The 17,159-nt window shown below is 46.3% G+C and overlaps 1 protein-coding gene across 1 annotated transcript in view; it reads right to left on the reverse strand.

Annotated features, from left to right (window-relative positions):
* Positions 1-15,739, reverse strand: part of TRAPPC3L (trafficking protein particle complex subunit 3L) — a 57,588-nt gene extending 41,849 nt beyond the window's left edge. The window contains exon 1 of the mRNA XM_066607330.1: positions 15,586-15,739. Coding sequence (XP_066463427.1) covers positions 15,586-15,627 — 42 coding nt within the window. The 5' untranslated portion in view covers positions 15,628-15,739. The remainder of the gene's footprint in view (positions 1-15,585) is intronic.
* Between the last annotated feature and the right edge of the window lie 1,420 nt (positions 15,740-17,159).

A 17,159-nucleotide genomic window follows, 5' to 3' on the forward strand; every position in this document is an offset into this window, starting at 1 on the left:
AGCACTGGTTACACCTCTGTGGTTACAAACCCTTGCACAAGTTCAAGGGTGTATTTGGAACATAAATGTAAATAAGGGAGATGGAATAATACCTCCACAGCTCCACCTATTGGAAGGCAACATTCCTTCAAGCTAAAGTTAGAATCTTTATACAAGTCTTGTAACAATGACTAGGAATTAAAAGCAAAGTCAGACTCCATGCACAGGCAGCTGTTTCAGGGTATTTGCCCTTCATCAGTGTTCAGTAGGAGTCTAGCTTTGCTAGTGAGAGGCTATTGGAAGGCAGCATTCCTTCAATAAAGTTAGACCCTTTATGAGAGCCTTTATACAAGCCTCACTCACTGTCTAGATGCTCTCCCTAAGGAAAAAAGATGGCACTGTGGAGGTATTATTCCATCTCCCTTATTTGCATATTACTCAGAGGAGCATGAATGGCCTTTTCAATCTCCTCACTCACCATCTAGGCGCTCTCCCTAAGGAGAAAAGATAGCATTTCTGACCCCCTATCCCAGGCTTCTCACTAGCAAAGCCAGACTGCTACTGTACACTAATGAAGGGCAAATACCCTGAAACAGATGTCTATGCATGGAGTCAGGCTTTACTTTTAATTCCTATTCCTTGTTACAAGGCTTGTATAAAGAGCCTGACTTTGGCTTGAAGAAATGCTGCCTTCCAATAAGTGGCACTGTGGAGGTATTATTCCATCTCCCTTATTTGCATATTACCCAGAGGAGCATGAATGGCCTTTTGAGTCTCCTCACTCACTGTCTACGTGCTCTCCCTTGGAAACTTGAAGTGAAAGCGTTTTTGTAGCTTGGATATTTTAGGAAGTAGAATGTTATCATGCAACATCAAGCCAACAAATTCATCACCATCATGCACACCATTTTTAAGTTGATTTTTCTTTCAGAAGGGAAAATATTGTTGCACTTGCATTCACAACTATTGCATGGATGGAAATAATCTACTTTATAATGCAGAGGTATATTTTTATCAAAGCATAATAACTAGAGATGAGCGAGCGTACTCGTCCAAGCTTGATACTCGTTCGAGTATTAGGGTGTTCGAGATGCTCGTTACTCGATAGGTGCTCCACTCCATTACATTTCCTTTCCTGAGAAATTAGCGCGCTTTTCTGGCTAATAGAAGCACAGGGAAGGCATTACAACTTCCTCCTGTGACATTCCAGCCCTATCCCACCCCCCCTGCAGTGAGTGGCTGGGGAGATCAGATGACACCTGAGTATTTAAATCTGCCCCGCCCGTGGCTCGGCACAGATGCATGGTGACAGAGATCAGGGAAAGTGCTGTCTTGCTGTAGCTGCTATAGGGAGAGTGTTAGGTGTTATATTCGTCTTCAAGAACCCCAACGGTCCTTCTTAGGGCCACATCTGACCGTGTGCAGTACTGTTGAGGCTGCTTTTAGCAGTGTTGCACTTTTTTTTTTTTGTATATCGGGCATGCAGACCATAGCGTCCTCAGTCTGCAGTCATTTTACTCAGTATAGGGGCAGTACTGGTGAGGCAGGGACAGTGGTACAGGGAAAGAGGTATACTGGCTATATAGGCAGTGGGCTTTTTAAAAAAAAAATTGGGGAAAAATACTATATTTGGGCTGCCTGTGACTGTCTTCAGTTTACTCTGTGTCTGCTGGGGGTAGTAGTTGCTAATTAATACCCAGCTAAGCGTTACAGCAGGCTTGCACATAATTGTTTACTGGCTCTGCTGTGCCCGTTACATGACTACCGTCATCCCGCCAGAGGGAAACAGTATACATAATATACGCTGCATACGGTGTCTGCTGGGGGTAGTAGTTGCTAATTAATACCCAGCTAAGCGTTACAGCAGGCTTGCGCATAATTGTTTCCTGGCTCTGCTGCGCCCGTTACATGACCGCCGTCATCCCGCCACAGTGAAACAGTACACATTATATCCGCTGCATGCAGTGTCTCTGGTTTTTCACCTCACCATTTTAAAAAATTGAGGCAAAATACTTAAGGCCTACCACTGGGCTTTGTCCACTTCACTGGTTCTGCGCTGTGAATTGCAGCAGCTCAGTCATACGCACCTAGGTCTCACTACAGGCTTGCGCATAAGTGTATCCTGGCTCTGCTGCGCCCGTTACATGACCGCCGTCATCCCGCCACAGGGAAACAGTATACATAATATACGCTGCATACGGTGTCTGCTGGGGGTAGTAGTTGCTAATTAATACCCAGCTAAGCGTTACAGCAGGCTTGCGCATAATTGTTTCCTGGCTCTGCTGCGCCCGTTACATGACCGCTGTCATCCCGCCACAGGGAAACAGTACACATTATATCTGCTGCATGCGGTGTCTCTGGTTTTTCACCTCCCCATTTAAAAAAATTGAGGCAAAATACTTAAGGCCTACCACTGGGCTTTGTCCACTTCACGGGTTCTGTGCTGTGAATTGCAGCAGCTCAGTCATACGCACCTAGGTCCCACTACAGGCTTGCGCATAAGTGTTTCCTGGCTCTGCTGCGCCCGTTACATGACCGCCATCATCCCGCCAGAGGGAAACAGTATACGTAATATACGGTGTCTGCTGGGGGTAGTACTTGCTAATTAATACCCAGCTAAGCGTTACAGCAGGCTTGCGCATAATTGTTTCCTGGCTCTGCTGCCCGTTACATGACCGCCGTCATCCCGCCACAGGGAAACAGTACACATTATATCCGCTGCATGCGGTGTCTCTGGTTTTTCACCTCACCATTTAAAAAAATTGAGGCAAAATACTTAAGGCCTACCACTGGGCTTTGTCCACTTCACTGGTTCTGCGCTGTGAATTGCAGCAGCTCAGACATACGCACCTAGGTCTCACTACAGGCTTGCGCATAATTGTTTCCTGGCTCTGCAGTGCGTTCCGTAAGCGAAGTCAGCCTCCAACCACAGGCCAATAAGCGGCACATTTAATTACAGCATTCTGTTTCTGCTCTACTCTTAATACACCATGCTGAGGGGTAGGGGTAGGCCTAGAGGACGTGGATGCGGGCGAGGACGCGGAGGCCCAAGTGAGGGTGTGGGCACAGGCCGAGTTCCTGGTCCAGGTGTATCGCAGCCGACTGCTGCGGGATTAGGAGAGAGGCAAGTTTCTGGAGTCCCCAGATTCATCTCACAATTAATGGGTCCACGTGGTAGACCTTTATTAGAAACTGAGCGGTGTGAGCAGGTCCTGTCGTGGATGGCAGAAAGTGCATCCAGCAATCTATAGACCACCCAGTCTTCTACACCGTCCACAGCTGCAACTCTGAATCCTCTGGCTGCTGCTCCTCCTTCCTCCCAGCCTCCTCACTCCATTACAATGACACATTCTGAGGAGCAGGCAGACTCCCAGGAACTGTTCTCAGGCCCCTGCCCAGATTGGGCAGCAATGGTTCCTCTCCCACCGGAGGAGTTTGTCGTGACCGATGCCCAACCTTTGGAAAGTTCCCGGGGTCCGGGGGATGAGGCTGGGGACTTCCGGCAACTGTCTCAAGAGCTTTCAGTGGGTGAGGAGGACGATGACGATGAGACACAGTTGTCTATCAGTGAGGTAGTAGTAAGGGCAGTAAGTCCGAGGGAGGAGCGCACAGAGGATTCGGAGGAAGAGCCGCTGGACGATGAGGTGACTGACCCCACCTGGTGTGATAAGCCAACTGAGGACCGGTCTTCAGAGGGGGAGGCAATTGCAGCCGCAGGACTGGTTGCAAGAGGCAGTGGGGTGGCCAGGGGTAGAGGCAGGGCCAGACCGAATAATCCACCAACTGTTTCCCAAAGCGCCCCCTTGCGCCATGCCACCCTGCAGAGGCCGAGGTGCTCAAAGGTGTGGCAGTTTTTCACTGAGAGTGCAGACGACCGACGAACTGTGGTGTGCAAGGTTTGTCGCGCAAAGATCAGCCGGGGAGCCACCACCACCAGCCTCACCAACCCCCCTCTCAGGACACTGGCACGACCGTCTCCCGGCCTGCACCCACACGCTCACCTCCGTTGTCCTCAGCCCCATCCAGCAATGTCTCTCAGCGCAGCGTCCAGCCGTCGCTAGTGCAACTGTTTGAGCGCAAGCGCAAGTATGCCGCCACGCACCCACACGCTCAAGTGTTAAACGTGCACATAGCCAAATTGATCAGCCTGGAGATGCTGCCGTATAGGCTTGTGGAAACGGAGGCTTTCAAAAACATGATGGCGGCGGCGGCCCCGCGCTACTCGGTTCCCAGTCTCCACTACTTTTCCCGATGGGCCGTCCCAGCCCTGCACGACCACGTCTCCCGCAACATTGTACTCGCCCTCACCAACGCGGTTACTGCCAAGGTGCACTTAACAACGGACACGTGGACAAGCACAGGCGGGCAGGGCCACTGTATCTCCCTGACGGCACCTTGGGTGAATTTAGTGAAGGCTGGGACCGAGTCAGAGCCTGGGACCGCTCACATCCTACCCACCCCCAGAATTGCGGGCCCCAGCTCGGTGGTGGTATCTGCGGCGGTGTATGCTTCCTCCACTAAACCACCCTCCTCCTCCTCCTTCGCAACCTCTGTCTCGCAATCAAGATGTGTCAGCAGCAGCACGTCGCCAGCAGTCGGTGTCGCGCGGCGTGGCAGCACAGCGGTGGGCAAGCGTCAGCAGGCCGTGCTGAAACTACTCAGCTTAGGAGAGAAGAGGCACACGGCCCACGAACTGCTGCAGGGTCTGACAGAGCAGACCGACCGCTGGCTTTCGCCGCTGAGCCTCCAACCGGGCATGGTCGTGTGTGACAACGGCCGTAACCTGGTGGCGGCTCTGCAGCTCGGCAGCCTCACGCACGTGCCATGCCTGGCCCACGTCTTTAATTTGGTGGCTCAGCGGTTTCTGAAAAGCTACCCAGGCTTGTCATACCTGCTCGGAAAGGTGCGTCGGGTCAGCGCACATTTCCGCAAGTCCAACACGGACGCTGCCACCCTGCGGACCCTGCAACATCAGTTTAATCTGCCAGTGCACCGACTGCTGTGCGACTTGCCCACATGGTGGAACTCTACGCTCCACATGTTGGCCAGGCTCTATGAGCAGCGTAGAGCTATAGTGGAATACCAACTCCAACATGGGCGGCGTAGTGGGAGTCAGCCTCCTCAATTCTTTACAGAAGAGTGGGCCTGGTTGGCAAACATCTGCCAGGTCCTTGAAAACTTTGAGGAGTCTACCCAGATGGTGAGCGGCGATGCTGCAATCATTAGCGTCACCATTCCTCTGCTATGCCTCTTGAGAAGTTCCCTGCAAAGCATAAAGGCAGGCGCTTTGCGCTCGGAAACGGAGGCGGGGGAAGACAGTATGTCGCTGGATAGTCAGAGCACCCTCATGTCTATATCTCAGCGCGTTGAGGAGGAGGGGTAGGAGCATGAGGAGGAGGGGGAAGAGACAGCTTGGCCCACTGCTGAGGGTACCCATGCTGCTTGCCTGTCAGCCTTTCAGCGTGTATGGCCTGAGGAGGAGGAGGATCTTGAAAGTGATCTTCCTAGTGAGGACAGCCATGTGTTGCGTACAGGTACCCTGGCACACATGGCGGACTTCATGTTAGGATGCCTTTCTCGTGACCCTCGCGTAACACACATTCTAGCCACTACGGATTACTGGGTGTACACACTGCTCGACCCACTCTCATACCCGAAGAGGAAAGGGGTTCGAGAGTGATGCTATACCACAGGACCCTGGTGGACAAACTGATGGTAAAATTCCCATCCGACAGCGCTAGTGGCAGAAGGCGCAGTTCCGAGGGCCAGGTAGCAGGGGAGGCGCGGAGATCAGGCAGCATGTACAGCGCAGGCAGGGGAACACTCTCCAAGGCCTTTGCCAGCTTTATGGCTCCCCAGCAAGACTGTGTCACCGCTCCCCAGTCAAGGCTGAGTCGGCGGGAGCACTGTAAAAGGATGGTGAGGGAGTATGTAGCCGATCGCACGACCATCCTCCGTGACGCCTCTGCCCCCTACAACTACTGGGTGTTGAAGCTGGACACGTGGCCTGAACTCGCGCTGTATGCCCTGGAGGTGCTTGCTTGCCCTGCAGCTAGCGTCTTGTCAGAGAGGGTGTTTAGTGCGGCTGGGGGAATCATCACGGATAAGCGTAGCCGCTTGTCAACTGACAGTGCCGACAGGCTTACACTCATAAAGATGAACAAAGCCTGGATTTCCCCAGACTTCTCTTCTCCACCAGCGGACAGCAGCGGTACCTAAACAATATGTAGGCTGCACCCGCGGATGGAAGCATCGTTCTCTATCACCATAAAAAACGGGGACCTTTTAGCTTCATCAATCTGTGTATTATATTCATCCTCCTCCTCCTGCTCCTCCTCCTGAAACCTCACGTAATCACACCGAATGGGCAATTTTTCTTAGGCCCACAAGGCTCAGTCATATGACTTTTGTAAACAATGTTTATACGTTTCAATTCTTATTAAAGCGTTGAAACTTGCACCTGAACCAATTTTTATTTTAACTGGGCTGCCTCCAGGCCTAGTTGCAAATTAAGCCACAGTAACCAAAGCGATTAATGGGTTTCACCTGCCCTCTTGGTTGGCCATGGGCAATTTTTCTGACGTACATTAGTACTGTTGGTACACCAATTTTTTTGGGGCCTCGCCTACAGTGTAATCCTAGTAATTTTTATGGGCTTCGCCTGCACTCATGCTACAGCAAGGTGTGTGGGGTTGGCCTACACTTTTGCTACATAAATGTAACTGGGGCCTTGTCTATACTGCAACTACTGAAATGTGAAAGTTATCTCCCTAAACTGCTGCAACGGGAATGTTACTGTGGCCTGTCTTGACTGCTACTACTACTGAGTAGTAGACTACTGACTGTGCTCCCCCTATACTGCTGCTAGTGATATGTTACTGGGGCCTGTCCCTAATGCTACCGCTGAAATGTTACTAATTCTGGGCTCTGACTATACCGCTGCTAATGCTATGTCACTGTGGTGTGGAAACGGAGGCTTCCCAAAGACATGATGGTGGCGAGGCCATTTCCCACCAACGCGGTTACTGTTAAGGTACATATTACCAGTCTGACTGGGGCATGCACTGTGGGCGAAAGCCCACCTGTATTGTATGTGACGTTAGCTCTGCTGAGCAGGGCACTGCAATGGGATACATTTATGTACTGCCGATGGGTTCCAGGGAGCCACCCATGCTGTGGGTCCACAGGGACTTCACATTACGGATTTGTACCTACCAGTGTCTATGCATTTAATCGGACGTTACCTCAGCTGTGCTGGGCAATGCAATGGGATTTATTTATGTACCGCCGGTGGCTTCCAGGGACCCACCTATGTTGTCGGTCCACACAGAGTTGTAACTGCATGTGTCTACTTATAAAGAACCCCAGTCTGACTGGGGCATGCAGTGTGGGCCGAAGCCCACCTGCATTTAATGTGACGTTACCTCAGCTGTGCTGGGCGCTGCAATGGGATTTGTTTATGTTCCGCCGGTGGGTTCCAGGGAGCCACCCATGCTGTGGGTGCACACGGAATTCCCATTGCGGAGTTGTACATGCCTGTGACTATTTATAAAAAACCCCGGTCTGACTGGGGCATGCAGTGTGGGCCGAAGCCCACCTGCATTTCATCTGACGTTACCTCAGCTGTGCTGGGCAATGCAATGGGAATTATTTATGTACTGCCGGTGGCTTCCTGGGACCCACCTATGCTGTCGGTCCACACGGAGTTGTAACTGCATGTGTCTACTTATAAAGAACCCCAGTCTGACTGGGGCATGCAGCGTGGGCCAAAGCCCACCTGCATTAATGTGACGTTACCTCAGCTGTGCTGGGCACTGCAATGGGATTTACTTATGTACCGCCGGTGGCTTCCTGGGACCCACCTATGCTGTCGGTCCACACGGAGTTGTAACTGCATGTGTCTACTTATAAAGAACCCCAGTCTGACTGGGGCATGCAGTTTGGCCGAAGCCCACCTGCATTTAATGTGACGTTCCAGGGAGCCACTCATGCTGTCGGGGGCACACGGAATTCCCATTGCGGAGTTGTATCTGCCCGTGACTATTTATAAAAATATGAGGCCAGCGTGTGGCATGAGGGCTGCGCAGAGACACTTTGGTGTGCGCTGTGGACACTGGGTCGTGCGGGGGGGGGGGGGGTTGGGCAGCATGTAACCCAGGAGAAGTGGCAGCGAAGTGTCATGCAGGCAGTGATTGTGCTTTGTTGGAGGTAGTGTGGTGCTTAGCTAAGGTATGCCTTGCTAATGAGGGTTTTTCAGAAGTAAAAATTGTTGGGGGGGGGGCACTCTTGCCGCTATTGTGGCTTAATAGTGGGACCTGAGATGCAGCCCAAAATGTAGCCCCTCGCCTGCCCTATCCGTTTCTGTGTCGTTCCCATCACTTTCTTGAATTTCCCAGATTTTCACAAATGAAAACCTTAGCGAGCATCGGCGATATACAAAAATGCTCGAGTCGTCCATTGACTTCAATGGGGTTCGTTACTCGAAACGAACCCTCGAGCATCGCGGAAAGTTCGACTCGAGCAACGAGCACCCGAGCATTTTGGTGCTCGCTCATCTCTAATAATAACACATCGATCACCAAGAGTATATCGTTTATTGAGTATACAACATCAAAACACTGACGCTTGTGATGCTTTCACATTCACTTACCTGTCACCTTTAAAACAAAGTGTTCATTGAGATTGAGTGTGAAAACGCACTGTTCTCCTGAACTAGAGTCTAAAGTTAAATGTACTTGAGGTCTGCCACTTAATAAATAATGCATATTAAATGTAGACTGAAAGTACTTGTTTCATTTATTCTATAACAAGGATTTACAAAGGACAATCACAAAGCAGAAACCTAAACAAACTGACATTGTGCAATGGTGTTCTGATCATCCACTATAACTTGTTAAAATTATTAACCCCAAGTAATTGGGCACAATGTTCATTTTAAAAGCAAAAGACCCTGTGAATTACCATTCTAAATGTAACTAGTGATGAGCGATTATTGGAATATTGGGGTTGGGAGTGACTGGCCAGATTTTACAAAATTAAAATTGTGAATTTGGATGATCCAATTCTGATTCCCAGTAAATTAAGGTAAAAATCGGGCTCATTAATTTGCTCTACAGAAAGTCTCTCATACAGCCAAATGCCCATAAATTGCATAGGAATACAGCCCCATATCGGGGAAACACTGTGCTCCTCATAAAAATTGGTCAAAATAAGATCAATTATAGCCCAAGGGTGTCACTGAAGACAAAAGAAGGCCCACATAGGGTCTCCTAGATCAAAAATTACACCAAGTAAGATAGGAAATGTGCTGCTTTCTTACAATAAATTTAATTTTTATAAGAAAAATTATACCAGGTGAAGAGAAGACCCAAACATGGGCCTCCTCCAAGGAAAAACATTACCACTACAGATCTTTATTGTGCTTTTGAAATATTTTTGATTTGGGGGAGGAGAAAGGAGAAGTAGGAAGAGAGGGAAACATGATGGAAGTTGAAGGACAGCAGCAGAGCCACCACTACATTGATGACAGAGTGTGCTCCTCATATAAACATTAGATCTATAGCTGTTTATTGTACTTGGGGGTTGATGGGGGACTACTAGGTTCATCACGTAGGCCAGGCAAGGTACATGTGCAAGATTTCCAAGGCAAAGACCTGGTTGGCCTGATTGCACACATGACCTTCATTGTTTCAGCCTGTGTGGGCTCAGCCATGGCATGCAGAATCATGAACAGCAGTGTGGGTGTTCTCACTTAGATAGAGGAGTTTTAGCACAACACTGCGCTTTTTCCCACATGTAGTGCTGTATGGAGGATGGATTTTATGATATACCAATATAGGTGTTGATGTTGAGAGTGTTACAGGGTAATACACAGTGAGCAAATGGTGATATTCCAGTTCTGTCTGATTATGTTATGGACGAAACTCAAATGGAAAAAGAATCCATTCATTTGAATTGCTTCATGCACACAAGTGATTTTTTACTAGAACCGATGGTCCAAGTTTGAAAAATCGCTGTGTGTCCTATTTTTGACACAGTTTTGCATGGGAATAGGACATATAATGTGCGGTGTCCATTTGCAAAGTGATTTTCACATGAGAATCTCGGGCACTGCTCATACTGCCCATGTTATACACCCTTAATATACTGGGGCAGTGCTTCCAGGATCTACCTGATGATCCCCTCCTTTAGCATTGTACAAGAGATCATTAACATATGACACAAGGTAGTAAAAGCTGCTATGGGAAATTTAGCCCACATACCTTGTCAACAATGTCTGCAGCCATACAGACAGAAATTGATGGTTTGTCTATGTAATACACAAATGTGCCAAATCCTGTAATGCTCAACACACTAATGCTGTAGTTCACACTAGAATAACAGAATGGTAGAGTTGGAAGGGAGCTCCAGGGTCATCTGGTCCAACCCCCTGCTCAGTGCAGGATTCACTAAGCAGGGTGTTGGATCAGATAACCCTGGAGGTCCCTTCCAACTCTACCATTCTGTGATTCTATGACACTACTTTTGCTACTAGAAATTGCCATTAGTGTTTTTACATAAACTTGTTAACTTTTGCAGGGTTCTTCAAGTCTTTGAAGTTGAGTTCAGATAATAATGTTGGAAACAGAGCTTAAAGGGGTTCTGTCAGCAAAATAAAAAAAATTATACTCACCTCCATCCTGCCCTGCATCACTTTACAATCTAACCTGTGGAAACAGAAAAGTTAAAAAAAAATAAAGCATACTCACCTAATCCCATTGTTCTTGGTCCCTCAGTTGTTTAGATGCCACGTTCGGGGGCATCTTCGGTGGCTCCTGAGTGCGCATGTGCGCTCCCGCCATCCTAGCCGCGTCTAACCTCTGCCATCCACAGAGAGAGTTGACGGCAACTGCGCAAGCTCGCCAGGAAGGGGGACGCATGCGCACTCGCCGTCGACTCTCCGAGGATGGCAGAGGTTAGCCACGGCCAGGCCAATCAGTGGGCAACACGTCACTTGTGGCTCATCGACCACTGACCCGGGCGGCAGTACTTGCCGTCCGACAGTGGTCGGAGCAGGGTCGGAAGCTGGCGCTTTGCCAGCTTCTGCCCTGCGATCGGACGGCTGCCAGAGGGAGAGGAGAAAACCTGCAGGATCCCGTTGACTGGCCCCGTGTAGCACAGGTGAGTATAATTTTTTTTATTTTTCTGACAGAACCCCTTTAAGAACAGCAAAAAAAATTGCTAAGTACATCTAGATCAGAGGTTCCCAAACTGTTTTGCTCCGTAGACCACTTGCCAATTTTATTGCTTTCCGTAGACAGCCTGCCTGCCTAATAGTGAATTTTCCTTAACTTATTAAAGTCAAATGGGTTTTCCACATCTGGCACAGAGCTGCTCACTTAGATTGAGTTTTTTAGTAGAGTGATTAATTGTAAAAAAAAAAAAAACATGTACAATTTTCATTCAGATCTTTAAATAAAAAGATGCAAAATGCAGGTAAATATTTGGATTTGGGACAAAACAAATCAGAACCTAGTAAAATTCTTACATAAAATAAATACACAAATAATGTTGCTAATGGGAGCGGTAAGCCTGATGTTCAATATTTGGCTTCAAATTAGTGAGGTATAGTCTCAAACCTCCACGTCCAGGGATTTGCAATCGATATCTGTGTTTCGTAAGATTAGCAACTGTGCTAAAACACCTTTCCACGAGGTATAAAAATGGAAAAGCTATCAAAAACTTCCTTGCGATAGCCCATAATGAAGTATAAGAAATAGGTACGTGCGCGATGCGTTGCTTCCGGTATGAGAACTTGTAAAAACTTGTACATGAACACAGCAGACCACTAAGGAGCTGGGTATAGTTTGTGCCAACATTCGTGGCTCTGGCAGATCACGTGAAAACGATGCGCAATAGGAACTTTCTAGGTAAATTAGGGACTGCGCAGGTCTGTTTTGTCTATCGCCAGAACCCAAGAAGTTTTGTGCGAGCTCTACATTTTTACGAAATATCAAAGAGGTAAATAAGTCTATTATAAGTATTATGTACACAATCCGTGTGAGGGGTATTATGTCATTTATAGAACACTTAAATGCTGATGATGGATCTGCCTAAATGGAGTCCACTCGTGTGAACCCGCTTTTATATCTCGTGCACCCCAATTTTTTTTCTTGCTAACATGAAACCCCAGCAAGTCAAAATTGACCCCTGAGGGTCCATTTAACCCCTTTAGTGGCACGCCCGGAAATTTTCCGAGACGAACTCCATTGCCGATAGTGATATAGCCCGGAAGATTTCCGGGCTATGTATCACTATGGGAGCTCCAGAGCACAATGCCACAAGCTGTGACAGTGTGCTCTGCCTGCACAGTCCAACAGAGAACAAAGCAAGGGCTTTGAAAAACCAGCAGAAGATATTGCCGATATGCCTGCAATCTCCTGCTTTGTTTACAGGTTGCCATAGAGACCATCGGCTTGTCAGAAGCAAGCCGATGGTCTCTGTGGCAGGGAGAGCTTGGTGCTTGGCTGTCAGAGGACAGCTAGGTACCTGCTCTTACAGCAGAGATCAGAGAAAACCTCCGATCTCTGCTGTGTTAACCCTTTACATGCGGCAGTCTATGTGACTGCAGCATGTAAAGGGCTGTCACTGCAGCATGTAAAGGGCTGTCACCATCGGACCCCCGGAATGTGATCAGGGGGTCCTGATGGGTCCCTGTGGAAGTCCCCTAAAGAGACAAAAACAAAAGTTAAAAAAAAAAGTAAAAAAAATATTTAAAAAATTATAAAAACACTTGTCTCCCTTTACTTTGTAAAAAATCAAAAATACAATCACACATGTGGTATCCATGCGTCGTAATGACCCAGAGAAGGAAGTTAATACATTATATAAACCCTTAAAGACATGGCCCCTTTTTTTCTTTTTTCCCCATTTATTTTTTTCCTCCCTCCTGTTTAAAAAGTCACAACTTGTCCCGCAAAAAACAAGCCCTTATATGGCCATGTCAATGGAAAAATGAAAAAGTTATGGCTCTTGAGACGCAACTGCAAAACTAGTTGAAATTCAATGATTAGACCATTTTAAAAAACCTGCCCTGGTGGGCACGACAGGGTGGTAGGAAACCCGCCACTCAAGGGGTTAAACCACTTTGGGAACCTCTGATCTAGCTCTTCATAGCAGTGTGCTTGAAGTTGCAGTAGAATAAGGCCGGATTCGTAGGAGCGTATGCATACTTACGTGCACATTCGTGCTGCATTTTTGCAGAGTGGTCATTGTGTATTTGCCTGCGTAAGTGTATTTTTTAATCTACTTTTTGTGTGCGCAAAAAAAAACAAACATGCAACCATGCTCCCAACCATTGAAATGGCCAGTTAGTGTAATTAGTTCAATATGTATTTTTTTTCCTGCACAAATGCAAAGAAAAATAGAGCATGCTGCATATTTCTTGTGCAACCAAAATGCGGATGCAAAATACGTGCATGTGAATGAACCCTTTGAAAACAATGGGTTCTATTTTCTGCATATTGCCAAGCAAATTTTTTGTTGCAAATGTGCTTGTGCTCGGTATTAAAATTTGTTTGCATTTAATCTTTCATTCTAGAATCAAAAACGAATTACCAAACTCAATTAGTGACTGATAGCTGTAGACAGGGTTTGAGGAACCTTTCATTGCCTTGGCAGCATGCATTGTGTTGAGGCTGCAGATAGTTCACATTCAGACTCAGTAATCCATAAATGACATGACATCTGATATGTCTAGTTTTGCACTTCTAGTGTAATTTTGTTTCTATTCCATAATGATTTCTTCACAGCTACAGCACAAATCTTTCAGACCTACAATGCTGACTTGTCTTTTCATTAGTGGAAGGATAGACAAACACATGTGGAACTTTTCAGCTCTGAACAGGAGTGTTGTCTTTCCCTAAGAATAAATCGAATGTGAATGTCCATTTTTAAATATTATGTTGGTTTTCTTCTTCTAAATTCTAACATTGCATAAAATATATTACACTGTATATCTTGATAATGGTGGACTGCAGATTCCATATACAGCGATATATAGAACCTGCAGAAAGCAAGCTATTCGTTCAAGTAAAAAAAGCCTATGTGAATACACCCATTCAAATGAATGTACGCTATTTCCATCTGATTTTCGGACCAATTGTTTGTGTATGTAGCCTTAGTGAAAGAAAACTTCCCCATCTCCCCCAAGTTTACATAGCCTTTAATGATTTTATTTTCTTTGATTTTCCTTAAACTACTCCCTGTCAGTGTTCTGACACCTTTTCATCATAACTTATTTTGTGGAATCGACCCTAATGGAGTAAGCTCTCACTCTTCACACGCACCAATGAGCATTGTGTGTTCAAGACCCTTTCGCTGATTCACTAGTTGCCCTTCCTTGAACTGTTTTGGCTCATATCCCTATGCTTGTCAAGTTTTCCTGCTTCCAACACATCACACTCCAGGATAGACTGTTTCCGTATTGCCTAATTTATGCCATTCATTGACAGGTGGTATTGTCATGAAATAATTATCAATGTTATTTACTTCATCTATGGCTGATCGGTGCATAATCAAGGAGTTTGTAGTATGGAATGAAATCATAATACTCCTGCACATAACAACTCCATGCAGAAATTTGCTTTGATTAAATTTGAAACCATGTTCCCAGTGCTACAAGGCTTACTACTGAGCCAACATAAAACTTCCCATATAACACAAGGCTACTGTATCAGACCAATGTTTTTGTTGAACCCGAAGTGAATAGCAATATAAAACAGTCATACCCAAAAATAAAAAAATTAATTAACGTTAGGTACATAAGCTGCAGATCAATTAAATAACAAACTAGACATGGTAATGGATTTCCAATTAAAAAGAACAACAAAAAACACTTTACCATAGTAATGATTCATTAGTCTTTCAGATTCTCTAATGAGTCTCCCTAATGGACTTTTTCTTTTAATTAGATTAAAATTACTGATATATCTGCTGGATTCCTATGAAATTGCCCCCTGTGTACATGTGAGTAAGATAGGAGAATGAGACTGAAGTCCACTGGGGAAGGGGCAAATGTGAGTGGATATATTCTCTGTAACTTGCTAAAGAGTAGGTTGGCACAACATAAACACTAGGAAGTTTCTTATCTCCAGTTCTGTACTGCTGTGGAGTTTATCATTTTCAAGGTCAGCTTTCTGTATATTAAATTAAGCAATTGATGCTTTTGGAAAAAGGAAGATATAATTTACATTACATTCTTTTAGAAGGATACTTTGTTGGCCTCTATGCAATGGGGTAAATAAAACCTTTTTTTTGCTTTTGCTAATATACCACAAACCCAGCTACAACTCTGGTACATAGTAATTAGAATCACTCGAACCACAGGATGTCTAATACATTTGTTATGCATCAAGACTCTCCTATTTATGCTATGTATTCTACACAATTAAGAACCATTCAGCAGCAAATGGAAAATATGGCTGTGCTATATATACCGTTGAATGTGGGCAGTTATCCTTAAACTATGCAAACACAATACTAAATCCATCCACAGTAAAGACATAAATATAAGCTGTGTTATATCATCACAATCTTGTAATAAAATATTAGCTGTACTAGTCTTACTATTTTGAAGATTTCTTGTTTTCGGTTTGATGACCTTGCCATCTCAAGGATCTGGGAATAGGAGGAGAACGGTGATAACTGGTCTCAGCGGTACTTTGTCTGTATCCTCTGCTTGTCTTTTTGTTCATTGCATTGATCTTGTATTTCGCCTTGTCTCTAATGATGTTGTACACTTTGCTGCTCCTCCTACAATGTGCATGCATTTAGCACTGGAAAGCAAATTGATTGCCAGCAAGATGGTTTGAAAGCACAATAACCTGACTCAGATTAAATAATGTGGCTGTTCCATTTAGGTAAAAGGAAAAAAATACTAAAATTATCCCTAGGCATTTTGTTTCCTGCAGCTATTTTATGATATATTGTTAGGAACCAAAGCGCCTTCACAGATCCTCAAATTAGAAAGGACACTGATAATAATAATAATAATAATAATCTTTATTTGTATAGCGCCAACATATTCCGCAGCGCTTACATAGACAGGGGGAATACAGAAAGACAAAATACAAACATTACAGAACCACGGTTACATATAGTAATCAGTTGATGGAAACAATAGGGGTGAGGGTCCTGCTCCAACGAGCTTACATACTCCAAGTAATGGGGTGATACAGAGGGTAAAGGGGCTGGAGATGTGCACAGTATGGCGAGGTGGAGAGTGAGCGATGCTATACACATAGACAATGGTCAGACATTTAGCCGTGTGACGGCAGAAACGGTGTGACTGCAGGAGCGGTTTATGATGGCTAGCAGGGATTGCAGTCAGTAGGTCAGGGAGCATGTTATCAGGCGGAGTACAGAGAGGTTTGTTTAGGGAATGCGGTATGCCTCCCTGAAGAGGTGCGTTTTTAGAGCACGCCTGAAGTTCTGCGAGTCCTGGATTGCTCGGGTAGCCTTTGGTAGTGCGTTCCAGAGGACCGGTGCTGCTCTGGAGAAGTCTTGGAGGCGGGAATGAGAAGTTCGAATTAAAGGGGCGCTCAGTCTGGTTTCATTAGCAGAGCGGAGAGCCCGGGCTGGTTGATGGATTGAGATGAGGGAGGCGATATAGGGTGGCGCTGTACTGTGGAGGGCTTTGTGGATGAAGGTAGCGAGTTTGAATTGAATTCTGTATTTAACGGGCAGCCAGTGCAGTGACCGGCACAGGACAGAGGCGTCCGAGTTGCGGCTGGACAGGAATATGAGCCTGGCTGCTGCATTCAGGATGGATTGGAGAGGGTAGAGTCTGGTACAGGGGAGGCCGATCAGCAACGAGTTGCAATAATCGAGCCGGGAGTGGATGAGGGCGACAATAAGCGTTTTTAACGTCTCCACAGTGAGAAAAGAGCGGATTCTTGCGATGTTCTTGAGGTGCAGCTGACATGTTCGGGCCAGAGATTGGATGTAGGGGGCAAAAGAGAGATCAGAGTCAAATATGACCCCAAGGCAGCGGGCGTGTTGTCTAGGAGTTATGGTGGCGCCACACACTGAGATGGAGATGTCAGGATGAGGTCGGTTAGTGGAGGGTGGAAATACCAGTAAGTCAGTTTTAGAGAGGTTTAGTTTTAGGTAGAGAGAGGACATGGTGTTAGAGACAGCGG

The sequence above is a fragment of the Eleutherodactylus coqui genome, chromosome 1 (genome assembly GCF_035609145.1).
Source record: "Eleutherodactylus coqui strain aEleCoq1 chromosome 1, aEleCoq1.hap1, whole genome shotgun sequence".
Lineage (NCBI taxonomy): Eukaryota > Metazoa > Chordata > Amphibia > Anura > Eleutherodactylidae > Eleutherodactylus > Eleutherodactylus coqui.